General features: G+C 36.9%; 1 protein-coding gene across 2 annotated transcripts in view; it reads right to left on the bottom strand.

The window, feature by feature from the left end:
• Positions 1 to 14,468, bottom strand: part of LOC307161630 (NACHT, LRR and PYD domains-containing protein 12-like) — a 32,662-nt gene extending 18,194 nt beyond the window's left edge. The window contains exons 1-11 of one of the 2 annotated variants that reach the window (XM_079876488.1): positions 14,271 to 14,468; positions 12,644 to 12,772; positions 11,474 to 11,578; positions 11,014 to 11,118; positions 10,548 to 10,655; positions 10,200 to 10,284; positions 4,330 to 4,525; positions 2,405 to 4,235; positions 2,078 to 2,242; positions 1,117 to 1,290; positions 372 to 542 (exon numbers count right to left, since the gene is read on the bottom strand). In XM_079876488.1, the coding sequence (XP_079732614.1) occupies positions 372 to 542; positions 1,117 to 1,290; positions 2,078 to 2,242; positions 2,405 to 4,235; positions 4,330 to 4,525; positions 10,200 to 10,284; positions 10,548 to 10,655; positions 11,014 to 11,118; positions 11,474 to 11,578; positions 12,644 to 12,702 (2,999 nt within the window). In that variant the 5' untranslated portion in view covers positions 12,703 to 12,772; positions 14,271 to 14,468. The remainder of the gene's footprint in view (positions 1 to 371; positions 543 to 1,116; positions 1,291 to 2,077; positions 2,243 to 2,404; positions 4,236 to 4,329; positions 4,526 to 10,199; positions 10,285 to 10,547; positions 10,656 to 11,013; positions 11,119 to 11,473; positions 11,579 to 12,643; positions 12,773 to 14,270) is intronic. The other variant, XM_079876487.1, reaches the window with a different exon arrangement.
• Between the last annotated feature and the right edge of the window lie 1,108 nt (positions 14,469 to 15,576).

Genomic DNA, 15,576 nt, shown 5'->3' with positions numbered 1-15,576 from the left:
TTTGTAAAAGTTTCATAGCTTCATGAAGCATGTTTCGAAAGCGCCCATCACTAGCGTTCAGTCAACTTACCTTCAGTGGATCTTATTACAGGCAGATACTGATCACAGCCTTTTAAAATGCACTTATTTAAATTTTTACAAGTTACAGTATATGTTGCACCAAAATTTGATATTTGTGAAATACAAAGATTAAATTGAAAGCAGTTATGAACAGTTCTGATTCGGATGTCAGAAAAAAAACATTGTTCTGCCTCTACAGAAACTGAAATAATTATTGACCCATGATCAAACTGTCTGTCTGGAAATATTATCATCAGCTAACATTACAACTAAAATTAAAGAGATATTATAAATAAATGAGCAATACTCACGTCAGTGTGTTGAGTTGACAGTGTTTATCCTGCAGTAGAGCAGCGATCTGATGCACTCGTGTGTATCCTAGTTCATGTCCTCTCAGATTCAGCTCTCTCTGGAGTAACAGGTTTATACCCACAACTCTATTCACATACTGACAGGCTTCCTCTGCAGCAGGACTCACAAACCTGCAGAAGAGGCAATTCAGGTATCAACTAAATGTCTGTTGCATTACAAAAATGTTTGATACGATAAAACAAAACGTATTTATTGTTTTAAAGACAAGCTCTAGTTAGTTATTTAAATACACAAATAAATATATATTTTAAAGAAACTAGAGCAACACTCAGTCCTAAAGCAAACTCATAAGAACAGAAACGTCTCACAGAGCAGAAGGGCAAAAGCTCACTAGATCATGATTTTCAGTGTGAATACAGAGTGTGAAATTAAGATCTTTCTGTCTTTAAAGCAGGAGGAGTGAGAAACGTCAGCACAGATAAAACTATTATTGTTCATTATCAAGGTATACTCCTGAATGTCAGCACATATACTGACCCATAATGTCTATTTGACCTGTAGCTCGTATCACAACTAAACTGTGTTGACGGTTATCATCATGACAGAACCTGCAGCATCTGATCTGATCTTGATAATTTTGATGCAACAAATTGTCCAGCTTATTATATAACTAAAATAATATATTAGTTATGAATATTTAGCCTGCATATAGCTAATTTAGTTAATTATTTGATCCCGTCTCACCTCAGTGTCTTCAGTTGACAGTATGGATCCTGTAGTAAATCATTGAGCTGCTTCACTCCTGATTGTCCAGGATAATTTCCTGTGAGATCCAGCTCTAACAGGTGTGAAGGGTTTGATCTCAGAGCTGAAGCCAGAGCTTTATAACCTTCTTCTGTCACACTGCAGTTAGAGAGTCTAGAACAGAGAGGAAAACATTCAGCTGATTAATCAGTTAAACCTGAACAATATAAATCTGAATGATCACTCTTCCAGTCGCCTCTACAATAAGGAAGCCTCTCTTTCTGGTGGTCTACAGCACATTCAGTGGTGTTTCACTGGTGTATTGCATGGATAAGTGCAGCGATTCCCCCCCGGGTCCATCAGCTTAAAGAGCAGTTTCCCTATGTTATGTTCGCTAGTTTCCGATATTCTTTATGGCTGTAAGGAGAATTAGCAAGAGAGCCAAAGTACTCTTCCTGTGAACTAACATATCAAGAACAGCAGCTATGACCATCTCCATTGTAAGCCCTGTCCCCATCCCATTGGCATGAAGGACTAGCATTTTGGACATTCGTGGGGTCAAGGGGAAGTTACGACTTAAGGACCCCATTTGTTAGTTGTTGAACGTGACTGACGTTACTGATGTAACCCTGTACCTCCTGTACCTCCTGCCACAACCCTGAACCATCCCACTGAATGGCCGGGACCCCGTCTCGGCTCCTCAGCATAAACCTGAATGAGTGGATGTGTGTATGTACGGGGGAGTTGCTGGGCATGCAAATTCCACTGGCCATTTCTAGAACTCAGAGGTGATTTGAACTGACCCCATTTGTCAGTCTTTAACATAGCGTCTCTGTTTCCTCTATTAGGGAATGAGAGGTACAATAGTAACCAAGACTTTCTCTTGTGCTTTTGTCTCCAGCATCCCCCTGTCAGTCATCGAGCCTCACTCTCGTCATGTGACTCCTGTGACTCAACTTACCTCAGTATCTCTAATTTACACATCTTCAGTCCAGTGCAGAGCAGCTTCACTCCTGAATCCTGCAGATTATTATTGTTCATGTTCAGCTCTTTCAGATTGGTGTCTGATCCAAGAACTGCAGCCAGAGCTGAACAGCTTTTGTCTGTTAAGTTACAATCATTTAACCTACAAGGGAAATAAATCACATCACAGAATTAGATGGAGCACATTCAATACATTTTTCAAAAAACAAATTTTTAAATAAAAATTTCCATTATAATTTTTTTACATAAACACTGTTTACATAAACTTATTGGGAGACACAGTAAATATATTAAATAGACTTACAGAGCTCTTCTGGAGGTTTTGATGACTGCCGATAATCTAATGAGACACTCGTCTGATTTCTTGAATTTCTGAAGCTCAAACACCTCCAGCTCTTTCTCTGATGTCAACAACACAAAGGCTAAAGCAGACCACTGGGCAGGTGAAAGGTCACCAGATGAGAGACTTCCTTTGCTAAGGTGGGTCTGAATCTCTTTCACCAGAGTTTGGTCGTTCAGTTCATTCAGACAGTAGAACAGATTGATGGATCTCTCTACAGGAAGATTATCTTCTAATTTCTGCTTGATGTACTGAACTATTTCCTTGTTGCTCTGGTCATTGCCGTATTGCTGTGTCAACAGACCTCGTAAGAGTCGTCGATTGGACTGGAGTGACAGACCGAGGAGGAAGCGAAGGAAAAGGTCCAGGTGTCCATTGTCACTCTCGAGCGCCTTGTCCACTGCAGTCTTGAGAAAATCAATCATGGTTTCATTTCTGTTTTCCTGTTCTGTAGACTCATGATCAAACACACTTGTCTTGTTGATGTCTAGAAACAGATGTGCATAAAGGGATGCAATAAACTCTTGAATGCTCAAGTGAACAAAGCAGTACATGGTACCAAGAACGATCCCTGTTTCCTCCTTAAAGATCTGGGTACACATGCCTGAGTACACTGATGCCTTATAGACATCAATACCACAGGCTTCCAGGTCTGTGTCATAGAAAATCAGGTTGTTTCTTTCCAGCTCATGAAACGCCAGTTTCCCCAGTGAAAGGATGGCGTCTTTATCCCAGGAAACATCTGGTGTGTATTCTCCATCATACTTTCGGCGGCTCTGCTGGATCTGAAAGCGGAGAAAGTGTGTGTACATTTGTGTCAGAGTCTTGGGAGTGTCTTCAGTGTTTGATTCCTGCAGTGTTTTAGAGATCTCATCAGCCTGAGTGTTTTTCACATCATTATTTCTTTTCTCCTCCAGAATGTTCTGGAGAACCGTGGCTGAAATCCAGCAGAAGACTGGGATGTGGCACATGATAAAGAGACTCTTTGATTGTTTAATGTGATCTAGGATTGTGTTGGCCTGATTCTGATCAGTGAATCTTTTTTTGAAGTACTCTTGCTTTTGTGTGTCACTGAATCCTCGTATCTCTGTCAGCCGGTCGATACAGTCAGGAGGAATCTTACTGGCAGCTGCTGGTCTGGTGGTGATCCAGATGAGAGCAGAAGGAAGCAGATTTCCCTTCATGAGGTTCGTTAGGAGAACATCCAGAGAGGCTGGTGACGACACATCACGCCACGTCTCATTACAATCAAACTTCAGAGGAAGGCGACATTCGTCCAGTCCATCAAGGATGAACAGCACTTTGAACTGATTCCTTCTTGTAAGGTTCAGTCCTTTTGTCTCTGGGAAAAATTGAGTTATAAGGTCCATCAAACTTAGTTTTTCTTTCTCCTTTAAGTTCATCTCTCTGAATGGAAGAGGAAATATGAAGCGGATATCTTGATTTTCTTTCCCTTCAGCCCAGTCCAGAACAAACTTTTGCACAGAGACTGATTTCCCGATGCCAGCGACTCCTTTTGTCAGTACAGTTCGGATCTCCTCGTCTTGTTCAGGAACTTCAAACAAATTTGTGCATTCAACCTGTATCTCTTGTGCTTCATGACGCCTGGAAGCAACTTCAATCTGTCTCACCTCATGTTCAGTATTTACCTGTTCACTGCCACCCTGAGTGATATAGAGATCTGTGTAGATGTTATTCAGAAGTGTGGAGTCACCTTGCTTCGCTATTCCTTCAAACACACATTGATACTTCTTCTTTAGGCCACATTTCAGCTGAGGAATGAGGAACAGCTCATCTAAACACAGGAACAGAAAATAGATAGTTTTAGTCTTCATTTTCTCTCCTACATTTATAAGAGACAATCAGACAGATGATCATGAGTCTCTTACCTTCTAGAGCATCAGCAGCTTCATCTTGCTTCATCTCTCTCAGGTAATGTAGTGTGAGATCAAGAGCGGATTCTTTGATACTGGATCTGTTCTCAATAAAGTCCTTCACAAAGTGTTGTGTGTTCTCTTTTTGTAATATTTTCTTAAACTTTTCCAGCTCATTCTTCAGAAACATGATTATTTTGCTCTCAAGATCCTACAAACAAAAGTAAGAGAAAAGACACAATTTAAACCAAATTGTACATCTACATTTGGTCAAAAGACTAACATGTTAACCCTCTGGGGACCAAAAACGCGCCGGCGCGTTTTGCTCGGTTTTTTTTTTAGCAATGAAAAATAAACACAAAATGCTCTGTTAATTTTGATCTTTAATTTTCGTGTTATACATCAATCGATCCTGTTCAGTTTCTATTTTTTTCTGTATACTCACAATAAAAATAAAGTGTTTTGCTTTTTGACAAATAAAGAAACTTTAACATGATGCGATTTCTGCCTTCTCTCTGTCAGTAAACTCCCATTTGAAACGCGTTCGAAAATGATCTATAACTCCGCGAAAATTCAGTCAAACAGGCAAACAGACCCACGGGCATAAAGCTTGAGATCGCATCTTTTAAATGAAGTCATTTATATAAAAAACAAATATTATCAGCTTCTGTAATCTGTATAAAAAGAGAGCGATTCCAGTCGAGCTCATTACGATCCTGCTTAGTGTGTATTTTTTTTGTGTATGCTCATAATAAAAACAAAGTGTTGTGCTTTTCGCCAAATAAAGAAAAATAAACATGATGCGAGTTCTGCCTACTCTCCGTCAGTGAAGTCAATTCTGAAACGCGTCCGAAAATGAACTGTAACTCAGCGAATACTCAGTCAAACAGGCATGCAGTCACACAGGCATGAAGCTTGAATTCTCTTCTTTAAAATGAAGTAATTTTTATAAAAAACAAATATTCACAGTTTATGTAATATGCATGCAAAGAGAGAGATGTCAGTCGTTCTCATCTCAGCTCATTAAGTTTTAATGTGCTCCGCCCACGGAGAGCGCGCGCTATTCAAACGCAAATGTGAGGCGATCCAAACAAACCTGTGAAACGCCCACATCAGCTGGATAACACACCGCGAGTTCACTTTCAGACTTATGTACTTTACGATGCTGTGAGGAATAATACTATCTTGATAATAATCCTGCAAAAATTTACCTCAGAAGTTCTGGAAGTATCATTTCGAGGAGCAAACGGATCCCGCTGAGGAATTAGGTCAGTTCTGTTTGCTTTGTTCTAATCGGAATGAATGAACACACAGATGCCTGCTGTTGTGGAGCTACTACAGCTGGCAAAAATACTGTTTAAATATTGATCGCGTTTCTGTGTATGTATGAATGAATGAACGAACGAACGCACAGATGCGCGCTGTTGTGGAGCTACTACAGCTGGCAAAAATACTGTTTAAATATTGATCGCGTTTCTGTGTATGAATGAATGAACGAACGAACGCACAGATGCGCGCTTTTGTGGAGCTACTGCAGCTGGCAAAAATACTGTTTAAATATGAATCGCGTTTCTATGAATGAATGAAACAGCGCACAGATGCGCGCTGTTGTGGAGCTACTACAGCTGGCAAAAATACTGTTTTAATATGAATCGCGAATACAAAGAAAGATTACACTGGAAATATTGTTACAATTTTAAATGTTGTTGTAATTGTATAACCTTAAAAAAACAAAAAAAAAACATATATATATATATATATATATTTATTTATTTATTTATATAAGGATAGATGTAAACAAAATCTTAAAAAAGGTCATTATAAGCCTTCTCTTTAAATAATTGTATTATGCTTTATTAGTGACACATTTGGGAAGAGAATATATTCCAAATCTGAAAATACAGAATGAGAACAATTAACTGCACAATTACTAGAAATGTTTACCTTGGATATTGTACAATTTGCAAGCAAAATTTGTGGAAAAAAAACAACAAACCAGTTATATATTGTCCTTGCATTCTTGTGGCTGAGTCACACACCTGAATGAAAGGCTCATTACGTATGCAGCCTCATTATGCGGGCCCCATTGTCTCCGCAGGTGTGAATCACGCCCACCCGCATATGGCCTTTCCAAACAAAAAGTGTTTTACAAGATTTAAATCAATGTATTGTGTTATGTGAATGATTAGGCAGGATGATTTTCACATAATTTTGAAGAAAAAATTCTAGGCAACGTCATCCATTAGTCAGAAGTCTTATTTACATATATTTAGAATATGTTTTATGGCCTTATTTCAGAAACTTTAGTTTTTTGTTTTTGAAAAAAACATGCATAAACATTATTCTATCAAAAATACAAACATGTACATGCAAGTTGTTCACATATTATGGTAGCCCTGTTTGTGCTAAATAGAGTGAATTTACACCTTTGCCATTAATATGTTTATAAGCAACTGAAAAAAGCACAAATGTCAGGGCATGTCAGAACATCTCAAGGACCCCAAAAACCCATCAGACCCCAGAGGGTTAAACGCTTCAAGTTTCATCATTTCGTCACCTGCGCGTTGGGAAGATGACACGGTACACCGGTGCGGAAGCCCTTCAGTTCGTCCTGGATACTAGCGACGAAGAGTCCAGATTTTCATCAGAAGAGGAGCGCGACTACTCTGATGACGACCGTTTGTATTTTGAAGAGCGACTTGATGCAGCCGTGGATAGAATTTCGGATGAGTAAGTATTTATTCTTACTTGCATTAGTTGACAAGCTATTCAAAACATGAGCTTACATATTATACTGGGTGGACTTGCCATCCAGAGTATTGACATTTGATATCTACATATATTCAACACGATCTAATGAAAGTGCATATCTATACCATGAATTTAATATCTCGTACCATTTCAACATCAAAAATGTTTTGTTTTGTTTTTTTGTGTACATATGCTACACCCCTTGGTTAGGAAATTTGTATTTGTATGTGTAGCCTAAATGATATGTTTAGATCATTATGTATGAAAGATGTTGATGAAAGGTGTTTAGATTATATTTTGACTATATAAATGCTGCCTCATTATCATTAACGATGCATGCTCGCAAATATCAGCTCGCAAAAATAAATGTGTGTAAAAATGTGTAAATATACCCAGTTAATGAAGTGCACAAATGTGTTAGGCTAATGTTTGCGGTGTGCCTCTCCGGTAATGGCCCATTGACACGCATATAGGCTTATTGCACGCGTCTAAAATTATTTACATCAGTTATTCATTATAGACTAATGCTACTATAGTTATATTTATGTAATAATATTCTTCAACTTTTTTAAAAGGAATGTAGCTTCATCACTACCTCTGCCTGCAACTCGGAGTGCGCTTAGCAACACAGTCAGAAATCAGAAAGAGTAAGTACATATTTACCCACTATTTTACAGATGTTAGTTCAATTTTGTTTATACTTAGTGTTAATAATATGAGCCTGTATGACTCAGGCATGTGATTGGCTAAGGACAAAAAAGCAGGAAAATATACTGAGACCCCCCCCCCCCCCCCCGCCCCGCCCCGCCGATCAAACTGAGACACCCCCCCCCCCCCCCCAAAAAAAAAAAGAGAGAGGTTATCGAAGCCCTCGCCCCACAGCAAATATCCAGATACTTACATAATTGGGATGAATTTAATCCTTTGTAAGTGATAATTTTGCAGTGTAAGATTACAGTTAACACCTTTAAATATTACATAAATGTATTATGTATTTTTATTAAACTTAGTGAGTGTATAAATCAGCAGCAAAAAGTAATTCTTGAAAAAATCTGCACAGTAATTTTATCAAATAAAAACAAATTACTATTAGTACTCTTATAAAATTCAATCAGGCAATCATACATTTGACAATTTTAAATTTATATATGAATGTCAAGAATTCAGAAGTGTGTATATTTATATAGCCTACACTACACTACACAGAAATAGCATACAATTAAATTATGCTTATTTTAAATGTATTGTGCAGGCTAGGTATACAAAAATATAGGCTTTTAATAATATTTCAGTGCGCAAAACTATGAAAATATGAAACGCTTCAAAACAGAGCGCACAAAGCGCGTATGCGCATCGCGGGCGCAGAATGATGTGCTCAAAGCAACATGGAGTCACAGTGTGCAGCGCTGCACAAGTGCGCATTTAAAAGTTCACGGCACAAAGCGAAGAAATGTCGAGCGCACAAATCCTAGTGTCTAAGTTATCTGTCCAACAGTTTATTGATCATTTGTTTCTTCACAGTTTTAAATTCCAGTTATTGTGCGTTTGATGCCGATTTAGTCCTTGTGATGTGTGATCTAACAGGCACACGGTAGCGAGTCGTTTAAAAACAGCAACAAACTCCAACAAAATAAAGTCATTTTATGCAAATCCACAGCCTTTTCTCTACAGATCAAGCATTATAATGTGAATATCATATTGGATAGAGTTTTACCTTGCTTGTATGCTGCTGTAACCGGACGAGGCGCGCGCGCTGTTTGTATACTGAATGTAGAATGACTGACAGCCGCAGAGGAGGGAAAACGAGTTTTCGTAAACTTTAATGATGTAAATAGACTTCTGTCCCTCACATTAAGCTATGAAATAGGCTTCAGATGAATTTGTCACCCAAACTGACGTGAAAAAAGCGGGAGGCGCCGAAAAGCGCACTGTTTGCATCCCTGTACTTGGAAAGGAAGGAAAAATGCATCTCTTTGCCATCTGTAAGCATGGTGACGTGCCGCCCGGTGTGGCCCTGTTGCGCGGGTACGGCGATTGTGGTTCCGTCCCGGGTTACCATGGTAACGGCTGTGAGACCCCCCCCCCCCCTCTGTGTTTTTTTTTTTTTTTTACAGATCTGCATGATTCACGTAGGTCACATTTTCAGGTCGGAAAATCCGGAATTCCGGATTAATCCGGAAAAATCACATCCCTGATGACTTTATTATTTATTTTTGGAGATTGGTTGATGTTACATATGCTTTGTAACTTTTTTGTAACCTGCCTTTACTTTTGTTTATTTATCGCTCACAATTGCTTTTATTTATAGCCGACTGATTATTTATTTTGGTCACATTTGATTTGCTTAGAGCTCGCATCAACGGGGCATAAGCATTTACTGTGAGATACCTGCCTTTACTTTTGTTTTTACAAAATTACAATAAAACAGATTGAAAAACAAAACATTTGAATCTCCTCATTCTTTGTTCAGGCTGCCTCACCTGATGGCCCATTATCAATTGGGGGAGCGTCTATGTCACACCCCTGGTCTGAATCTCATTAATATTGATGACCCATTACCACTCCCACGCATAAACCTCTTCTGACAAAAAAACTGTTTTACAATGTTTAAATCAATGTAGTGTTTTATGTGAACAATTAGGCAGGATGATTTTCACATAATTTTGAAGCTAGAACTCAAAGGGACAACATCAATTAGTCAAAAGTCTTGTGGACACATATTTAATATGTGTTTTGTGTTCTTAAATCAGCAACTTTCATTTTATTTTTTTCCAATAACCACGCATAAACATTATTCTCTTAAAAATACAAACATCTACATACACGTTGCTCGCATATTATGGTAGCCCTGTTTGTGCTATATAGAGTGAATTTACACCTTTGCCATTAACATGTTTATAAATAACTGAAAAAAGCACAAATATCAAGGCATGTCAGAACATCTCAAGGACCCCAAAAACAGCTTGGTCCCCAGAGGGTTAACCAGCTGATATTTTTAACAAATAGAAAAATAAACCATATACAAGAGCTTCAAAGGACAAAATGGATCTGGAGGAATTAAATAAAATGTCTTTGTTCAATAACATATTTGTTTGTTGTAAATATTAAACATTTATAAAAATTTGTTTTCCTACTTGGAAGATTCCTAGAAGATTGTCTTTTAAATTCTCGTGGTTCCTGTGAGTCTGAACATCTGAGTCTAATGTCTCATATTGAAGCCTGTAATCAAATAAATAAAATAAATACTGATTTTCCAGGCAAAATTTCACAGAAAGAGAAAAAAACATTAGCTGTGAATACACTGATAAATAGTTATCAGATCAAAATTTTATCAGAGTATTCAATGATAAATATCATGATAAATGATTCAATGATAAATAATGATAAATATTGGATCTAAAAATGTTTCATGATTGATATTCACTGATACAACTTTTAAACACAGTCAACATGTGACAAAAAATTAGAAACACACAAAATACCTTTCATTAGATGATGGTGTTTTCTCACTGAAGTTTGGTGGTCCTCCACCTTTAGACCAGTCACTCTTCAGAGACACAGAGCTGGACACATGTGAGCCTGATCTTACACTGATGACACAAAGAACAGAGAGAAAACACTTTACTACAGGAGATACTTTAGTCTCACTTTAAAAGGTTTAATGTTGCAAATAGTAGTTAAATGCAGTATAGCTGTGCATTTGTCCATTTATGACTACAGTCGGATGGATAAACATATATACATGTTTAGTTTCATGATCTATTTTCCATAGTGTATTTGTGTCTCCTTGTGGCTGCCTGTGTAATTGTGTTACTGGAATGGGTTTCATAAGGTTCCCAGGAACTGAGTTTTATTGTGGCTTATTGTTTTATTCAGTCAAGTTCAATCATATACACCACTGTAGACAAATAATACAACAATATAATGCAATGTAAACACACAAAATACCTTTTATTAGATGATGGTGTTTTCTCACTGAAGTTTGGTACATCACCTTTAGACCGATCACTCTTCAGAGACACAGAGCTGGACACATGTGAGCCTGATCTTACACTGATGACACAAAGAACAGAGAGAAAACACTTTACTACAGGAGATACTTTAGTCTCACTTTAAAAGGTTTAATGTTGCAAATAGTAGTTAAATGCAATATAGCTGTGCATTTGTCCATTTATGACTACAGTCGGATGGATAAACATATATACATGTTTAGTTTCATGATCTATTTTCCATAGTGTATTTGTGTCTCCTTGTGGCTGCCTGTGTAATTGTGTTACTGGAATGGGTTTCATAAGGTTCCCAGGAACTGAGTTTTGTGGCTTATTGTTTTATTCAGTCAAGTTCAATCATATACACCACTGTAGACAAATAATACAACAATATAATGCAATGTAAACACACAAAATACCTTTTATTAGATGATGGTGTTTTCTCACTGAAGTTTGGTACATCACCTTTAGACCGATCACTCTTCAGAGACACAGAGCTGGACACATGTGAGCCTGATCTTACACTGATGACACAAAGAACAGAGAGAGAGAGAAAACACTTCAGTAAAGGAGGATCAACTGTGTGTGAAACACATCTGTGTCTTTATCTAATCCTCCACAGAAATACACACACTCACACAATTTACTGTTTTATAGTTTTTTTAGTAGTTTTTTAGTAGTAGTTCATTTTATTTACTGGCTCAGATTAGTTTAACGATTTCTTTAATATACTGTCATGATTGCTAGCAGAGAAATGGGTTGATCCAAATGCAGCAACACAGTACTCAGGGCAGTCCAAATCATCGTCATCCATGCAAGCGTCTAAGTCATAATAATCAGAATCGTAGTCGTCCATGCCAGTGTCGAAAACCATTTAATCCGTCAGAATAACAATAAAACAAAACAAGCAAGAACAAAAACGAGAACAGACTAGAAACAGACCTTAGTGTAGACGAGTGACATACAATAATGACTCCGTGACATGAACTAACACAACAGGGTATTTATGCACAGACACTAACAACATAAATGGGAACAGCTGGGTGTAATCACAAGTGATGGGAACAAGCAAGGAATCATGGGAAATGTGGTTCCAGGAAGAATGGAGACTGGAAAGAAGGGACCTCTAGTGACACCCAGTGGAACACAACAGACACTGTGACATATACATGAGAGAGATTAAATATGTTAAAAAATACTTAACTCTAATTTAAGAGAACATGTCAAGTTTTTGTTTATTGACAGAAATAGAGAGCAGAAATGTCTGTGTGACACAGTTGTGTTAGCATACTAGAATTAAATTAAGTGTATAGTTGTTTCCTAATGTCTGCCAATAATTGTATGATCTAAAAAATAAAGTCATTTATTTGGAGTAATTCAGCATCTAGAAGGTTATTAAATTATTAACTGTGATATTTTCTATAGAGCAAACCTCACTTTACAGACAATGTCAGAGTTCATTTAAGAAGTTAAAAACTGAAGTTGTGCAAAGCATTTGCAAATATAAAACAATGCTTAAAGTTGTGTTATTGACAGGGAAACACAAAGTCCAGTGGAGTTTAAAGTGATGAAAACAGACGCAGTCTTACCTGTGTTTCTCTGAGAGACTCATCTGAGAGAGAGAGTCCTTTCCTCTTTCCTCTGACATACTGCAGCTAAACTGACACTGAAAACTGATCAGCACTGCTTTCTGGAAACACTCAATCCTTCAGCATCACCTGGAAATGACACCATTTTACACAGATGAAGAACATCTTATTTAAGACAATAATGAAGAAAGCTGAGTTATCATCAACAACAGCAACAGCAAAAACTATCTATAAAATAAAGTGAGTTACAGACAAATATATTGCCATGTAAAATAACCGAATGGTCTTAATCATTTCTGATTGTTTAATGAGTTTAACTGACTCTAAATATCCATTCATTGGGGAAAAGCAATTGTGTTTAAAACTTTGAGTGGGAAAACTGAACCTGATTTGTTATATTCTCTATTACAGTTTTATATCATTTTACTATCATATTTACCAAATCTTTATTAATTGTTGAATCGTTTGTTATTTAATCATTACTTCAAGTTCACAATGATGGTTGATTTAATTACTTTTAAATGATCCTAAAATAACTGATTGAGTAAAAATAAGCAGAATTATAACGATCAAACTGTATAACTACTATAATTGCTATATCTGAACTGAGATATTCAGTTTAATAGCAGATTGTTGTTCATTGACGTCAGGCTTCATCTGTCTGTCTACTGTAAACGTCTGCTTCAAAAATACTTTCGATTTCACATCACAAAAACAACAGCCTAAAACTGAAGAGGAAATAGAAGAAAACTTTCAAAAACATATTCGTTTTCAATAAACCTTTCTCAATAAAACTTTTTGTGTTTTAACTTCAAAAGATTGTAGTTTCTGGCAGATTCTTCGTCTGTTCGGAGTAGCAGAAGAACAGCCTTCTGTAACTTCACATTTAAATCTCGCTTAATATACAATATGAAGTTCCTAATAATTACAAATGACTGTAATGGAGAATGTATTAAACTTGCTTGCAGTCTTGTCCACTAAGAAGAGAATTTATCAGTATTTTAAACTCAGTAACGCTTGTTGTCAGTCCGCGCGCGTCGCTCTAGGATCCTTACTAAAAGTGTACGTGCGCCCGAAAGACAAAAATGGCGTACGCCATTATATTTATGTTATATATATATATATATATATATATATATATATATATATATATATATATATATATATATATATGTATGTATAATTATACATTTATATTTATTGAATATAAAAACTGTTGTGTAACTTCTCAGTAATGATTTTCATGTAATTTAAGTGTTTAACTCCATTAATGAAAATTGCATATTTAATCTAAATGTTTATATCAGAAGTAAAACATTTTTTAAATCATTCTTTTATTTATTTAAACTGTTATTGTGATCATGCACTGTATTTATGATTATGACTCATAATGAAGATTAGCGGTTGTCCTTCATCTGCCGTTAGATATAGGCTAATGTTAGATATAGGCCTATGCGGCAGCTTCACTAAACGGCCCAGCGCGCTCGCTGGCGCGGACATGTAGGACTGGATGGATGTTTGCTTCATGTGATAGGCTTGGTGAGTGAAATTATAGTTGTATTATCTCTCTGTATATGTTTAATTTTCTTAAAATGCTCTGTCTAAAGCGACCAAAACGACATTTAACTCCAGGTCACCATCGGTTCGCCAAACTGCTCCGTCTCCAAAACGTTCGTACACATGGGTCACAGTTTGCGTGCAGATGCGCACATTTTCCCGTCAAGTTTGTTTTTATAAATCACAGCTTATGCGTCGGAAGTGTCGTCCGCCTCTCTCAGGGCCTGTTCTGTGCGACGCCTCGGTGATAAACGAGGACCAGATGCTGTTACTTCTTCGTGTGTTTTACAGGAGGGTTTGGAACAGCTGAACAGTTGCACACCGACACCTACTGCACTGGAGCGGGATATTATACCACATATATCTCTAAATCCTGTTTGATGTATATTAATGCTTTATAAATGAATTAAAGGAATAGTTCACTTTAAAATGAAAATTCTGTCATCATATACTCACCCTCATGTTGTTTCAAACCTGTATGAATTTCTTTCTTCTGCTGAACAGAAAGAAGATATTTAGAAGAATGTCAGTAACCAGACAGTTTCTGGGTCCCATCCCATAGGAAAAATGTGTTGCTCATCTGTTGTTCAATCTCATCTCTTGAGATCAATTTGAGCTTCTTATATTCATATCATTCTGTGATCATTTGTTTCTGAGTTACTTCTCCTAAGGGTCCCTTAGGAGCAAGACATAAGCTAAAAAGAGACAAGACACCAGTAAGACAAAGGAGGTTAAATTGAGAAAACCATTTGAGCAATACTTGAGAAGTGGGATAAACAGCGGAGATCTCATAATTATATACCCCTGATCTCAATTATGTCTTGGTTATTTGAAGGAGAATTAAAGAGAATAACATGAGATGAATCTGAGACTTTTATGAGACAAATCTGAGAATTATGAGCCTTAAAAGAGATCTTATTATTGTGTGTCCAACGTCTCTTCCATCTCTTGATTATTTCTCTTTAATGTCTTACTGAAGCTATATATGAGAATGATATCTGAGGTATATTTGAGAAATACAAGAACAAATTGAGAATGCAATTTAAAGATTAATTATCTTTATTAATTAGAAATAACTGTAAAAACAATACTCAATATTGAAAAGTTGAAAACTGTATTTGTGTAACACCAGTACAACACTTCAAGACAAAAAACAACAATGTTAGGCTCACACATGAAACGTATGGTGGCCTGGAGGTGCAAACCAACATGAAAAGATAACAGGGTTTGGTTAGAATGCTAACTATAGTAAGGCACACTTGTACCAACTCAGCTCACTCCTCAGATGTAGGTGCTAGAGTGTGGGGACATCACTAGTACAGTACAGTACAACACTTCCAGATTGTAAAAATAAAACACTGACTAGCACATGGAAC

This window comes from Squalius cephalus, assembly GCF_949319135.1.
Source record: "Squalius cephalus genome assembly, chromosome: 7".
Classification (NCBI taxonomy): Eukaryota; Metazoa; Chordata; class Actinopteri; order Cypriniformes; family Leuciscidae; genus Squalius; species Squalius cephalus.
This window is presented reverse-complemented; position numbering and strand designations above follow the sequence as displayed.